This window comes from Sinocyclocheilus grahami, unplaced genomic scaffold (genome assembly GCF_001515645.1).
Source record: "Sinocyclocheilus grahami isolate Dianchi unplaced genomic scaffold, SAMN03320097.WGS_v1.1 scaffold543.1, whole genome shotgun sequence".
Taxonomy (NCBI): Eukaryota; Metazoa; Chordata; class Actinopteri; order Cypriniformes; family Cyprinidae; genus Sinocyclocheilus; species Sinocyclocheilus grahami.
The window spans coordinates 1,099,838-1,116,441 of NW_015505722.1; the positions used below are offsets into that span (position 1 = coordinate 1,099,838).

Consider the following 16,604-nt stretch of genomic DNA (forward strand, 5'->3'; position numbering starts at 1 on the left):
ATCGCGCAGCTCACACATCCAGGAGCAAAGAAACTTGTCAATGCTGCCCCACGGCTTTTATTAATAACAGTTTGAATATTATATTGAACGTTATATTTTCCAGCAACGAGAGGATAAAATCGCTGTTTTTGAAGTAAACTCACTCTAATAAGAGAAACGCACAGATGTGCATAAACTCAACTTTCATCTCTCTCTCTCTCTCTCGAATTGGCAATATTTGAGAAAAGGGTTTAGCGATTTCTAATTATTGGGGGGACTAGCCCCCCTCAATGTCTACGGTGGTTATCGCCCTGATCAGACATGAAAGTATGTTGTGGCACTATCGTGCAGTCTGTAATATGACGCTAGTTGGCAAATATTAGCGATTTTTTTTGCAAACATTTCTTTGAGTAACATGACCGTAAATATGGACTCACGATTGAATGTAACATAAAACAAATGACTACTTTTCGTAAAATTTTTTATTAATGCCGAAAATGTTTACATTTGTGTGTCTTTGTTCGCTCGGGCAGCCATGTTGCCGTTGAAGCCGGTTTACGCTGAGATAATTCATACCCCTTCGTTTGAAGTGTGGTCCCGAAAAATTTTCGTTGGAAGGGCTGTCTGGCCCTTCCCCTTACCCCTACCCCTCCAACCAAAAGAGAATCGAGACACCCCTACCCCTTCACGTGAACGTGCGAAACGGAGGGGAAAGGGGAAGGGCTAAGGGGTAGAATTGGGATTGGGCCTTAATGCCAGAGTTTTCTTTAGAGGCTGTGTATTACAGTGCAAATCCCAGCGGTGCATTTGTTGAATGTTGGAACAGTGATACTCGTATATAAACGGGACATTGCTGCATGCAGGTCTTGTCACAAACCACCGATCTTTGGCGGTGCTTGCGAGGCAAATGCTGTTCTGGAAATGTCTTGATGAACACCAAATCCTTTCATCAGGGTCGACACGCTTTCCTTGTGAACCCAGCATGGTATTTGTTCACAACTACATGTAAAGAGGTTTTTACTAGATGCAAGAATAAACCGTTTACTATCTGTTGTGTGATTTATTTTTTTGGGGGGGTTGAGTGTTTATGCTCCATACATTAGTGTGAACTGAACACATGTGTGTGGGAAGGTTACTTTGGAAATGTAATAGGTTACAGATTACAAGTTACTCTATTTAAAATGTAATAGTAGTGTAACTTTTTCCAATTACTTTATTAATGTAACTGATTACTTTTCTAAATTTCTAATAAATGTTTGCAACTGTTAAGCATGCAGGTTTAACCTTACAGTAGTGCTCAACACTGTCAGACTTTCAAAATCCTTCCTCACTTGAATTAAGATGATCAAATTTGAACACATCCACCACAAAATCAGACTTTAGTACCGCCTTTTACTTTGAGATTACCATTTGTCTTTATTTTTACTACAAATTCCATGGTTAAACTATGGGTAGTGTAGCCAAAACCATGGTTAATCATTTGTGGTTACCATGGTTAGGTAAAATTGTTAATTTCCATAAGGGTTGTGTTGTTGTCTGCCCTAGCTCCCCCTAAAACTATTATAAAATATGATTATTTGTCTGCTAAATGACTACTGTAACATTACAATAGATAATACTGATGTCCTTTATACAGTATTTTGAGTGATGACTGATGAGCAATGGGCTGCTGCTGCTTAACGAAGTAAACAAAGACAAAACTACAATAGCATATTTACAGATGAAACTGACCTGCACTTGAAACCCTGAACAGTAGTTGTGCTTCTCTGCTTCATCTGTGCGCTTCCACAGTCCTCTCCATTCTCTCTCTCGCATTGCATTCCCAATCACGACTAACTGATTCACGATTTATTAGAGATTCATTATCGAATGTCGAATTCAGAAACAATCGCTTTAGTACATTCGCCTGGCAATTACCATATTGGCCCGAATATAAGACGACCCTGATTATAAGACGATCCCCCCTTTTTCCAGATGTACCTTTTGGAAAAAGCCTTTTTAAAAAACAAATCTTGTTTTTTCTCAGTAAAACACATTTTGTCTTCAATTATTTTCATATTGCATATTCGGCTGCCAGGCCACCGAGAATCGTCCGCGCCTGATTTCCACAGACACGCAGAACGTGTAGGATTCATATATTGTCTTTTTGCGGCTTAATATTCACAGACACTAGTCCATATCGCGTCTTGATTCAAATGTACTTACTTACTTTTGGTTTATTCGTCCAAATGTTGCATATTCCGTGACATTCCGCGTTATAGGAGTTCCAGCCAGTCCATGTTTTCCGCATCGCGGATATTTTAGAGCCATATGTCTAAGAGTAGTCAGAGCAATTTGGGAAAGAAATCAATTAAATCTGTTTGTGGATGTGTGTAAATATTCAAATGTAACCCCCTTTGTAATCGTTAACATTTTCATAAGTAACTCATTTAATTACCAATTTTTTCTTAGTAACTAACTGATTACAGTTACATATCTTACAGTTACAGTGATTAGTTTATTTTGTAATTAAATTACATAACTAGTTACTCCCCAACACTGTACATTGTTTTTCCCCTGACACTTAATTACATGTTATTTGCAAAATTAAAATGTAGTTTACGTTTATATTAATTGCAATTAGTCTAACTTAATTAGACTTAAAGGCAAAGTGCACCCAAAACTGAAAATTAATTTACTCCAGGAGTTTCTTTCTTCTGTTGAACACAAAAGAAGATATATTCAAGAATATTGGTAATCAAACAGTTGACGGTAGCCATTGATTTCCATAGTATGAAAAAAAAAATACTATGGCAGTCAATGGCTACCATCAACTTTTTGGTTACATAATATATTTTGTGTTCAACAGAAGAAAGAAACTCCTACAGGTTTGGAACAAGTGGAGGATGAGTAAATGATGACAATTTTCATTTTGGGGTCAGTTAATACCTTTAATGTATTTTACATGCAATATATTAGCTTCAGTTTTTTTTTAATACGGTAAATGTGTACTGCTGAATGCACTGAAAAGCACATTTGGTAAAGCTTATACCTCATGTATTAAATATATATTTTTCTAATTACACATTTGTAAAATTGGAATTTAGTACATTTAAAATATAACCAATTTAATATTGAATAACTACAGTAATTTATAAGTAAATTATGAAGTATTTTACATGTGCTTTAGTATGTTATGTACCATAAAAAATAGGTGTACTTTAAAGCACAACAAAAGATTATTAAAATTAAAATATACTTAAAAACTTTATTGTGGCATTACAAAGTGCACATTTTTAAGTGTATTTAAAGTGTGTTAAGAATCTCGGTAACACTTTACAATAAGATTCATTAGTTAATTAAAATGAACTAAGCATTAATACTTCTACAGCATTTATTAATCTTAGTTAATTTCACTACTAATGCTTTATTAAAATCAGAAGTTGTGCTTGTTAGCATTAGTTTATGCAGTAAATTAACATGAACTAACAATGAACGACTGTATTTTCATTCAAATTAACAAAGATTAATAAATACTGTAATGCATTGTTTATTGTTTGTTCATGTTAATGCATTAAATAACATTAACTAATGGAACCTTATTTTAAAGTGTTGAAATTCAAAGTGTGTACTCTTAAATGGCCTCTTATATCAGTAATATTACATTTTCTACAAGTATAGTTTTTAAAAAATATGTATACTTTTAAGATATGAAATATACTACAAGTGCACTTAGTTATGTGCATTGTGTTGCGCAATGGCTAGTCTTCTAAAATTATTCTAAAATCTAAAATTCTGTGCACTTATCAAATAGTTTTGATTATAATAAAAAATAATTTTGATTAAAACATAATTGAAATAAATAGTCTTTCACAATTGAGTAATGTTAAATAAGCCGGCATTCTTACAACTCCAATTGCACTCTCAAAAGAAAAAAGAAAAGAAAAGAAAAAAAGTTGTCATTGGGGGGTAGCACCCTAAAAGCTACATATTAGTACTTCAGTATTGTATTGTATTTGTACCTAAATGGTAAATATTAGCACCTTTTTAATAAAGGGGTTCATTTGTTGTCGTTGTTGTTTTCCTGAGAGTGTACAAACTATTGTTGTGATTGTTTGGTTCCATCTAGTGGTGATCAAATCCCTACAAACAAACAAAAAAGCACACAAAATTTTTTTTATAAAATAAGTGAGTTGATTAATATCAGCCATCACACACGGTATCAAAAAAAAGTCAATTTTGTTATTTCAAATACTCAAAAGTGTGTAATTAAAGGGGTCATATGATGCTTTTTTAAAGATCATTATTTGGTGTCACAATATGTTGACATGCTTTAATGTTCAAAAAACACGTTATTTTTCAGGTACAAATCCAGCGCCGGGAACCTCAACATGAGGCAGATGTTCGACGCCGATCCAGACAGATCCAACAAGCTCAGGTGAACTCTTCCGCTGTGTATGTGAGCTCTGCTAGATGCACATTTCATCTCATCGAGCCTGCCAGCATCACATCTGCTGCTCATCAGCTGCTACTAGGACTCGCATCTTGGTCTTTAAGGCCTATATGAACAAATCCATGCAGTTTTTTCCTAAAAAAAATCATTTTAATAGTCTTGCAATTTAATATCAGGAAATATATAAGTGGAAACATGCACATATCATGACGATCAGCGTAACATGGCAGCCTAGATTTCCAGGTTGATGTTGCAAGGTTATTGCCACATCAGGCCAAGAGTCTCGAGCTCCAGCTTCCGCCCTCTGCACTGCTGCACCTGCTTTATATCCTTCATTTACACTCCTATAAACACACTGATAGTATGTGTAACTATTTATCTTTGCTTTAAAACAGAGCAGACATAGCCATATTAGCAGCTAGACACAAAACAAGGTCATCGATCTTGTGTGCTACAGCTCTACACGCATGTATTATGTGGCAGCATACATGGGTGAGTTTCTGTGACTGTGTTTCATTAAATGCACATGATCAGGTATTTCTCAAGTGCACTCACTGCTTATGCAATCACATCCTCTAGTGCGACACTTCTGTGTTTATATGTTGCATATGCACCAGGCATAGTTAGTCATATTAGAGTTCATTAGCTGTGGTGGGTTGGCCAACAGAGGGCGCTATAGCAGCATGTTGTACGTGCTCTTTTGCACACACTCACTGCGGGCTGAATCAGTACTGAACGTGCTGCGCGTGAATAGAACTCCTTTTATCTTCATTCATAATATTTAAATGTAATGTATTTAAAATTCATTTGATTTACGTTTTTATAATATGCAAAATATGCATATTATAATTTATTATAACATTATACTTGTTATTACAGTAAAACTGTATTTGTATAACTGTAAGCTGTATTACATTAGTATTCAAATATTAGGTAAAAAATACAATAAAGATTTTGTGGAAAGTATATGGTATTTTGGACGAAAATATTTTTGCCATTACATTTTTTGTAAGGGATAGCTCAGGAATTTAAATTGCGAGGGGGGAAAAAAATAATCATTTAAAATATCTGAAAAATATTTATTTGGGTACAATTCAGTTCTGAGAGTAATGTGGCATGCTGCAGTTTGAGAGTCGCTGCTTAATATAACTGTGCTAAGATGGGCATGATATATTTTCTCAAATGGCTCATTTAGTTTTCCTCATCGGTTTAATTCATTCTCTGTCTAAACATCACTAAGATCCTCTCACTTGGATGTATACCAGGCTTGAATGATGTCCCTGCATTATCCATGTTGTACATGAAGCAAAATTAAACAAATAATAATAGAGCTTTTGTATATCCTAACTGTGTGTGTGATCCTGTCTTCTGAGCAGTTTACAGATGACGACAGATGATGGAGACATTCTGCTGGATTACTCTAAGAATCTCATCAATGAAGAAGTCATGCGCATGCTCTTCGACATGGTACGGTCCACAATCCTCCTCAAGCTAAACATTTCTTCATAAAGTCAGAGTAAAGTGTGTTACTATTAAAAAGCAGTGCAGGATCGGAGCTGTTACTGTAATCTCTCACCTAAGCATCTTTAAACCCCTTGTCAGAAGTGTGTGTGTGTGTGTGTGTGTGCGTGCGTGCGTGCGTGCGTGTGTGTGCGCGCGCATAGCCATATTAGCAGCTAGACACAAAACAAGGTCATCGATCTTGTGTGCTACAGCTCTACACGCATGTATTATGTGGCAGCATACATGGGTGAGTTTCTGTGACTGTGTTTCATTAAATGCACATGATCAGGTATTTCTCAAGTGCACTCACTGCTTATGCAATCACATCCTCTAGTGCGACACTTCTGTGTTTATATGTTGCATATGCACCAGGCATAGTTAGTCATATTAGAGTTCATTAGCTGTGGTGGGTTGGCCAACAGAGGGCGCTATAGCAGCATGTTGTACGTGCTCTTTTGCACACACTCACTGCGGGCTGAATCAGTACTGAACGTGCTGTGCGTGAATAGAACTCCTTTTATCTTCATTCATAATATTTAAATGTAATGTATTTAAAATTCATTTGATTTACGTTTTTATAATATGCAAAATATGCATATTATAATTTATTATAACATTATACTTGTTATTACAGTAAAACTGTATTTGTATAACTGTAAGCTCTATTACATTAGTATTCAAATATTAGGTAAAAAATACAATAAAGATTTTGTGGAAAGTATATGGTATTTTGGACGAAAATATTTTTGCCATTACATTTTTTGTAAGGGATAGCTCAGGAAATTAAATTGCGAGGGGGAAAAAAAATAATCATTTAAAATATCTGAAAAATATTTATTTGGGTACAATTCAGTTCTGAGAGTAATGTGGCATGCTGCAGTTTGAGAGTCGCTGCTTAATATAACTGTGCTAAGATGGGCATGATATATTTTCTCAAATGGCTCATTTAGTTTTCCTCATCGGTTTAATTCATTCTCTGTCTAAACATCACTAAGATCCTCTCACTTGGATGTATACCAGGCTTGAATGATGTCCCTGCATTATCCATGTTGTACATGAAGCAAAATTAAACAAATAATAATAGAGCTTTTGTATATCCTAACTGTGTGTGTGATCCTGTCTTCTGAGCAGTTTACAGATGACGACAGATGATGGAGACATTCTGCTGGATTACTCTAAGAATCTCATCAATGAAGAAGTCATGCGCATGCTCTTCGACATGGTACGGTCCACAATCCTCCTCAAGCTAAACATTTCTTCATAAAGTCAGAGTAAAGTGTGTTACTATTAAAAAGCAGTGCAGGATCGGAGCTGTTACTGTAATCTCTCACCTAAGCATCTTTAAACCCCTTGTCAGAAGTGTGTGTGTGTGTGTGTGTGTGCGCGCGTGTGTCTCCAGATGTTAATTGGCTAAATGCATGTGTTCTTAAAGCTGCTACTGCTGAAAATAGAATAGTTGTATCAGGTTAAGTTAGGCCTGTGTGTGGTGTAATGTTTATGTAGTGTGAGCTTAAAACCAAAGCATACTTCAGTTTTGACGCAAATGCTATCGTATGTTTATAGTATAATTATATACATAATTTGACAGTGCAAACACAGGAGCATGGAGTAAAAAAAAAGAAAAGATAATTGTAACTTTATCTCATAATTCAGACTTTGTAACCCTTAAGTCAAAATTGAAAGATGTAAACTCAGAATTCTGACTTTTCTCACAATGCCGATTTTACATCTTTCAATTCCATCCTTCCATCGTGCAATTCCGACTTAACATCGTGCAATTCCGACTTAACATCGTGCAATTCCGACTTCACATCGTGCAATTCCGACTTCACATCGTGCAATTCCGACTTAACATCGTGCAATTCCGACTTAACATCGTGCAATTCCGACTTAACATCGTGCAATTCCGACTTAACATCGTGCAATTCCGACTTAACATCGTGCAATTCCGACTTAACATCGTGCAATTCCGACTTAACATCGTGCAATTCCGACTTAACATCGTGCAATTCCGACTTAACATCGTGCAATTCCGACTTCAACCAAAGCATACTTCAGTTTTGACGCAAATGCTATCGTATGTTTGCAGCCAAAAGTATAATTATATACATAATTTGACAGTGCAAACACAGGAGCATGGAGTAAAAAAAAAGAAAAGATAATTGTAACTTTATCTCATAATTCAGACTTTGTAACCCTTAAGTCAAAATTGAAAGATATAAACTCAGAATTCTGACTTTTCTCACAATGGCGATTTTACATCTTTCAATTCCATCCTTCCATCGTGCAATTCCGACTTAACATCGTGCAATTCCGACTTAACATCGTGCAATTCCGACTTAACATCGTGCAATTCCGACTTAACATCGTGCAATTCCGACTTCACATCGTGCAATTCCGACTTCACATCGTGCAATTCCGACTTCACATCGTGCAATTCCGACTTCACATCGTGCAATTCCGACTTCACATCGTGCAATTCCGACTTCACATCGTGCAATTCCGACTTCACATCGTGCAATTCCGACTTCACATCGTGCAATTCCGACTTCACATCGTGCAATTCCGACTTAACATCGTGCAATTCCGACTTAACATCGTGCAATTCCGACTTAACATCGTGCAATTCCGACTTAACATCGTGCAATTCCGACTTAACATCGTGCAATTCCGACTTAACATCGTGCAATTCCGACTTAACATCGTGCAATTCCGACTTCACATCGTGCAATTCCGACTTCACATCGTGCAATTCCGACTTCACATCGTGCAATTCCGACTTCACATCGTGCAATTCCGACTTCACATCGTGCAATTCCGACTTCACATCGTGCAATTCCGACTTAACATCGTGCAATTCCGACTTAACATCGTGCAATTCCGACTTAACATCGTGCAATTCCGACTTAACATCGTGCAATTCCGACTTAACATCGTGCAATTCCGACTTAACATCGTGCAATTCCGACTTAACATCGTGCAATTCCGACTTCACATCGTGCAATTCCGACTTCACATCGTGCAATTCCGACTTCACATCGTGCAATTCCGACTTCACATCGTGCAATGCCGACTTCACATCGTGCAATGCCGACTTCACATCGTGCAATGCCGACTTCACATCGTGCAATGCCGACTTCACATCGTGCAATGCCGACTTCACATCGTGCAATGCCGACTTTACATCATGCAATTGTTTATATATTGCAAATCTGATTTTTTTTTTTCTCAGGATTGCAAGTCAATATTGTACATATAACGGAAGTATACTTTGAGCTTTAGTTATCATTACAGCCCCATATTTAACCTGACTCAGTACTTCCTCTCTGCAACCAATCAAAGTAGAGATTGCAAAACTGTATCACTCTGATGCAGCAGATTTCTTACAGTAATCACAGCACAAAACACAATTGGTGTTTGTATAGTTCTTTGTATGCATGCATGCACAAGTTCCCATTAACTGTTTTTTCCTGTCTCATCATGATTAGGCGCGATCGGTGGGCGTTGAAGCTGCCAGAGAGAAGATGTTTGCAGGGGAAAAGATCAACTTCACTGAGGTAAGATCTCAGTAAAACATTTCACTGAGAATTAACTTAATCTGAGAGGTTTAGATTGAAATTGCAAGACCTGTTGTAATGCACTTCTAGAATTTGCTTCCACTTCCATCTTCTCTAAATTTCTATTGGCACATAGCAGAAAGTTCTGTTAAAACCCTCAGTTTCCTCTTTACCTTAATGGCTGTCCTGAAACTGCAGCATGTAATGTCTCTTTTGTGGCTCATGGTAAATTATATTCTAATGAACTACTTAGGGAGACATAACTTGCATGAGATGGTTACAAATGAAACGGATGTCAATTAAATAAAGGGAGAGTAGTTGCTTATATGCCTCTTTAGGGTAGGGCTGAGTTTGTGTGTGTGTTTGTAGGGTCGTGCTGTTCTCCACACCGCCCTGAGGAACCGCTCTAACACTCCTATCATGGTGGACGGTAAGGACATAATGCTGGACGTGAACAGAGTCCTGGAGCAGATGAAGGGCTTTTGCCATGTGAGTGAATATGCACGTAACAACTCGCTTGTTTATAGAACACTTTTTAAAAAAAAAATGTTTCACTTATTAACTAAAATGAAAATATGAATCTATGATCACTATAATCATTTGACAGTGTCACTGTGTCATTCCAATTCCCAACCGCCAGTCATAAAGCTAGGAGAGCATGCAAATCTCACTGTAACTGACCTCTGTAGTGATATTATATACACTGTACTCAAACTACAACTCAAAAGTAATACCCACACAATAAGGTTTTATTGTGGAGTTGCATCTGTATTTTCATTAAACATTATTATTATTATTATTATTATTGTAGTTAATTAAACAAGTAATAAAAATGTGTATGTATGTGTGTATATATTTTTTTTTCTTCATTTAGCAGACGCATCCAAAGCGACTTACAAATGACGATAATGGAAGCAATCAAAATCAACAAAATGTATATATTATAAATAATAATATATAATAATATAAAATTAATAATATATATTTTAGTCATTTAATTAGTTTAATTTGTCATATAAATTCTAATTAAATAATATTAACATACCAATAATTAAATAAAAATATTATAATACAGTGGAATGAACATTTATTAAGCAGAAAATACCTGTACTCATACAAACATATATAATTCTCTCTCTCTCTCTCTCTCTCTCTCTCTCTCTCTCATATATATTCATATATATATATGAAAATAAGCAAGCAAATAAATATATATATATATTTTTTTTTTTACATGGGCCAAGTGGTACTTCTCTGCTTGCATTTTAAAGTAATATAATACAATTTATGATTAATTGATCATTAATTATATATGAAAATAAGCAAGCAAATAAATATATATATATATATTTTTTTTTTACATGGGCCAAGTGGTACTTCTCTGCTTGCATTTTAAAGTAATATAATACAATTTATGATTAATTGATCATTAATTTCACTGACAGCTATGAAAATTCCTGAAAGTTGACACCGTGTATGTGCGTGTTATTTTACAGAAAGTGCGCAGTGGCGAGTGGAAAGGCTTCAGTGGTAAAGCCATCACTGACGTCGTGAACGTTGGCATTGGTGGTTCTGACTTGGTGAGTTTACTATGAGTTCCCGGAGATGCTTACACATCATAATTGAACAATAAAGGAGATTTGGCTATCGCTTAGAGTAACTGAAGTATAATAAAACTGTCTGTTGTTAGTTATGTTTATCATAGCAAATGTTGCCTGATTCTGAACTGAAATGTCAGTCACTTCTGTTAGATATTCTCTCTTTTATCCTGACGGCTAGGACTCACCGAGTCAAGTCTGGTAATCATTCACGATACTTGTGTAATGTTTGGAGTAGCATTTATTAAGTTTTGTTTTGTTCTTTAGGGTCCTCTGATGGTGACTGAAGCTCTGAAGCCGTACTCTAAAGGAGGACCCAACGTCTGGTTTGTCTCTAATATTGATGGCACACACATGGCCAAGACCCTCGCCCAGCTCAACGCCGAGACCACCCTCTTCATCATCGCATCCAAGGTACAAAAAAACAGTACTGTAGTGTTCATTTGAGAACATTAGAATCGTTTATAAATCTGTTGTTTACAAAGAAGTTTCAGTGTCACATGATCCTTCAGAAATCATTCTATGCTGATTTGCTGCTCAAAAAACATTTACTATTTATTATTATCAATGTTAAAAACAGTTTTGCTGCTTAACATTTATGATAGCACTCAAACATTTGTGATTTAAAAAAAGAGAGAAATTAATAAATGTATTCATCATACATGAAAGTGATAAGTGAGTGAAGGCATTTAAATGATGCAGAAGATTTATATTTAATAAATGCTTTACTAAATGTAATGCATATATTTGATAAATGCAATTAAATGCTGTTCATTGAACTTTGTTTATCAAAGAATCCTGAAAAATAAAACGTATCACCATTTCCACACGAAATATGAAGCAGCACAACTGTTTTCATCATTGATAATAATCAGAAATGTTTCTTGAGCAGCAAATCAAATTGTAATGATTTCTAAAAGATCATGTGACACTGAGAATTCATGCAGAAAATGCTGCTTTGATCACCGGAATAAATTACATTTTATAATATTAAAATATAATTATTTTTTTTTAATTTGTAATAATATTTCACAATAATATTACTGTTAATACTTTTATTATATTATTATTAAATGCTGATTTTTACTTTTACAGGACAATAGTATGTATTATTAAAATATAAGATAGATATATATATATATATATATGCTTTTTTGTCTCTAGCTGATCACATGCTTGATTTCTATTAAACAAAACTGGTAATACAAAGTGAACCAGTTACTGCAAGTACTTAATTTCTTAATGTATTTTGTTTTTTAGACGTTCACCACCCAAGAGACCATCACTAATGCTGAGACGGCCAAAGAATGGTTCCTCCAGGCCGCTAAAGATGTTAGTACTTTTACTGTTTTACTGAAAGATTCCTGATTTATGTCTAATTTTATGCACTACATTTATAGATGGTTGTCTTTTTGTCTCATTCAGCGTTTTGTGTATTTTCAGACATCTGCTGTGGCCAAACATTTTGTGGCTCTTTCCACAAATGCAGTAAGTACAGGATTTTGTCAGCTGTATGCTATTTTATGTCGATGGTTTAAGTATCTTTAAAAAAGTTTTAAAGAAATTTCCTGTTTCCTCACCAGCCAAAAGTCAAGGACTTTGGTATCGACACCAACAACATGTTTGAGTTTTGGGATGTAAGTATTCCTTACATTATATTCTGTTATTGCACGAGAATGCAAATCTTAATTTTGATTGGCTGAGAATAAGGCTGAAAGTAAATGACTGAATGCATGACTGGCAGTAATATTTGACTACTCTGAATTAGCATATTACTTCTCAAAGCCCAGACTGTTTTTCTGATGCTGATTGCTCATGTTTTAGTGGGTCGGCGGGCGCTACTCGCTGTGGTCGGCTATCGGTTTGTCCATTGCACTGCACGTAGGTACGTCTGCTGTATGAGCATAAGGCCTGAAACATGCTGTTTGCATGTATGTGATCGCAATTGCTTCTAGCTACGCAAGTTTTATTTTGGTGTGCTGTAACTAGTTTATTCTTTCAGTTAGTACGTTTACATGGACATCAGTAATCTTATTATTTACCTTATTCTGAATAAGACAATGTTATGATTACGGTGTTTACATGAGTCGCTTTTAGAATATTCCTTTCATGTTCCGGTTTTACATGTTATAGTACATAGATCGATTAATGCCTCTCGTCATTACGTTCCCACGCGACGCCCCTCTGGAATATCAACATACAGTTCGTCTTCGGTACTATACAGTTTTGGGTGTTTCATTTTTAATTTTTACGAAAGCTTCAAGTGCAGTTAATTATATGTCATGATATACGTGCAAACAGACAACGGCGGATAAACATGTGCCTTCTTGCTTGAAGCCATGCTCTTTTGTTTGCCATCAAACGGTTGACCACTGCCGGTCACTACACGACGGTAATAATGTGATTTAAAGTGTGTACATGTCTATACTGCACTTCAATAATGCGATTCAAATAGGAATACTCCACATGTCTTAATTCGATTTGTGTTTTCTTCGATTATGACTTCAGCCAGATTAAGGTAATCAAAAATCTCTGTTTACATGGTAGATTCTTAATCAGAATATTGTCTTAATCGTATTAATATCGGATTATTGTTGTCCGTGTAAACATACTCAATGTCAGTGAGAACCACTGAGAGAACTGGAGTTAACTAGTTAAACTGATTTAAATTCAACATTAAATCATAATTGACCCCATTTACTTTCTTAATCCATGTTCATGGTCCTGATTTGAATGATTCATAAATGATATTCCCAAAAATATGGTTTGTTTGGTAATTAGGTACATTACTAATTGTGTTTTTTTTTTTATATCTAATTTACTGTCCACCATTTACAAATTCCTCCTCTTCAACCACCTGACTCCATTCTGGTGTTCACAATAAGTAAAAAAACCCTCCAAGTTCTGACCAAACATTCATGTTTATGTACTTGTGTAGAGCATGTTTCTGGCCTAACTTCTGCCTGATCCAAATGTGAAAGGCCGCTAGTGCATCATCTTGCACTGATAGACTATTTACACACATTTTTCTGTCTGTAAATGATCCAGTGACTTTATTCATTGTCCCCTCATAGGTTTTGACAATTTCGAGCAGCTTCTAGCTGGTGCTCACTGGAGAGCAATCATCCTGCAGAGTTCTTGAAAATTGCAGGCAGATGTGTTGAAGCAGGCTTGGGATTGCAGGAAACTAGCTCTCTTTAGGAGCAGGCATGTCTAACCCTGACATAAAGTGTGTTTCTTATAGGCACTCCAGCAGTACACATTTTCAAACTCTTCCTAATCAAACGCCTGATTTAACTCACCGAAATCACACACTCCCTTAGTAGGTACTTCTTTTGAATAAGTACTTTCTTTACCACTGTTACAAAAGCATGTTCTATTTAGTACAAATGTGCATAGTATGAATGCAATCTGGACTTACTAAATCTACCACTGCCATGTGACCAACAACATGTGCATTTGTGGCCTAACGGTTAGAGAATCGGGCTTGTAACCAGGAGGCAGGAAATGTAGGTGGGGTGAGTGAATGAACAGCGCTCTCTTCCATACTCTATACCCATGACTAGAAACCCCAATTGCTCCCCGCAACAAAAACGGCTGCCCACTGCTCCTGGTCTGTATCCACCAATGGACTCATCAGCTTCTTCAAGAACCATTCAGAAATGTTTCCTAACTCCTCCCCTTTAACCCTACCTCTGCTGACCCCCCTCATCCAATGAGATTAGTGAATTAGTGTCCACACACTGCTCCTAATGTGTATGTGCACTAACTTGGATGGATTAAATGCAGAGGAAATACTATTTACGAATCCTCTCCTATGGCCTAATATGATCCCGCCAGAAATAGTAGGTCATCTGAATACTTTTCGCCTACTGTTTTGTGACACTCTCAGTTCAGACATCGTACAGTACAGTTTGAATCTTTTATTGTATGTGGGATTTTCTTCTGGTGTGTAATATTTGAATTTAGTCCCGTACATGTGATCTGTTTTTGAATGACACATTGATTTTTGTAGGTTTTCGAAGGAAACAAGCCAAGCAACTCGATCATTTTCAAGAAACTTACACCATTCATGCTTGGTGCATTTGTTGGTGAGTATCAAACATATTATCCCGCTACTTCCTTTTGTAGATGTGCATTTGTTTTGTAGACCCTGCACTCAAGGACAATATTCTGTATTTGTTCATACGTTTCAGCCATGTATGAACACAAGATCTTTGTGCAAGGTGTGATGTGGGATATCAACAGCTATGACCAATGGGGGTGAGTCCAGTTTAAAGTCTTCTGCAGCTTCAATTGGGTCCAGTTCAAAAGTTGCGACAGATCTTTCCCTCCAAATTATTTGCTTCAAGTCTGAAGTTTCAGGCAATCGTACATTAACAGATTTGTATCTGTCCCATCAGTGTGGAGCTCGGCAAGCAACTGGCCAAGAAGATCGAACCCGAGCTGCAGGACGACGCAGAGGTTCATTCCCACGACTCCTCCACCAATGGACTCATCAGCTTCTTCAAGAAGAACCGCTCTTAAATGTTTCCTAACTCCTCCCCTTTAACCCTACCTCTGCTGACCCCCTCATCCAATGAGATTAGTGAATTATGTATTAACGCTTGGCATAGTTCATATAATAAGCCTAGACAAGGAGGACAAGCACTTTATGTCTGTCATCATGTATAAGCCATGAGATTCTTGTGTGTTGCGTAAGATTTGACTGTATTCATGTATCTGTGGACCAGTATGGGACGACTATCTGTTTGCACTGCACACTCTAGATGGATTTCATGTTCTCCTTTGGGCCAAGGAACCACAATAAATGTATTCTTTGTCACCTTGCTTAATCGCATATTCTTTTTGTTCTGTCAAATTCCCTCCAAGATAAGTGTCCATTACATGGACCTGCATATGTTCCAGATTTGTAGGTGGCACCACCAGAATTGATTTAATGAGCTGTTTTAATGAATGAGCTTACTCACTACCATTATTTGGCAGTGCCACACCAACACAATGAGTAAAATACATTTCTTTTTTTATGCTAATCTGTTTTGGAAACCTAGAATGATTTGACATCACCCCTTGGTCTGGGACCTCATTACTTACACGTTACTTGGCTTTTGAGTTGGAAGAATTAGTGAACGTGCTAACTATACGATGACTATTCAAACTGCACTCTAAAGCAGGCTAACTTTCTTAGCTTTTGAACTTGCCATGTGTTGTCAAGTAGGACGTTTTCTTTGTTCAACATCTATGCACTGGTTCCTATCAACCAATCAGACTTTGGGATTGGGTTTTAGGACTGGGATGTGTGATTGAACTGTGTTGGCATAGTTTGACAGGAATGCTGTTCCAGACAAAAGATACTGAGCTAGAAACAGTCACAGTTACCGGAAAGGAACGGAGTAAAGAAAAGTTTAATGTTCAATGTATTACCAAATCAGTCCATACCAAAATCAGTTGATGGTTATGAAAGTGAATCCAATATTTCTTTAAATGCTGTCAGGCCAGAAGACCTTTGAGCCAACAAGTGCAATTTTGCAATTC

The 16,604-nt window shown here is 36.4% G+C and overlaps 1 protein-coding gene across 1 annotated transcript; it reads left to right on the forward strand.

Annotated features, from left to right (window-relative positions):
- Positions 1–7,023: 7,023 nt before the first annotated feature.
- LOC107555683 (glucose-6-phosphate isomerase-like) lies at positions 7,024–15,914 on the forward strand. The gene is made up of 14 exons (XM_016238551.1): positions 7,024–7,136; positions 9,403–9,471; positions 9,841–9,960; positions 10,968–11,051; positions 11,337–11,483; positions 12,330–12,401; positions 12,513–12,557; positions 12,653–12,706; positions 12,894–12,954; positions 14,144–14,203; positions 14,314–14,324; positions 15,085–15,160; positions 15,266–15,332; positions 15,473–15,914. Exons 1-14 carry the CDS (start codon positions 7,053–7,055, stop codon positions 15,594–15,596), a joined length of 1,074 nt encoding a protein of 357 aa, XP_016094037.1. The 5' UTR covers positions 7,024–7,052; the 3' UTR covers positions 15,597–15,914.
- The last annotated feature ends 690 nt before the right edge of the window (positions 15,915–16,604 follow it).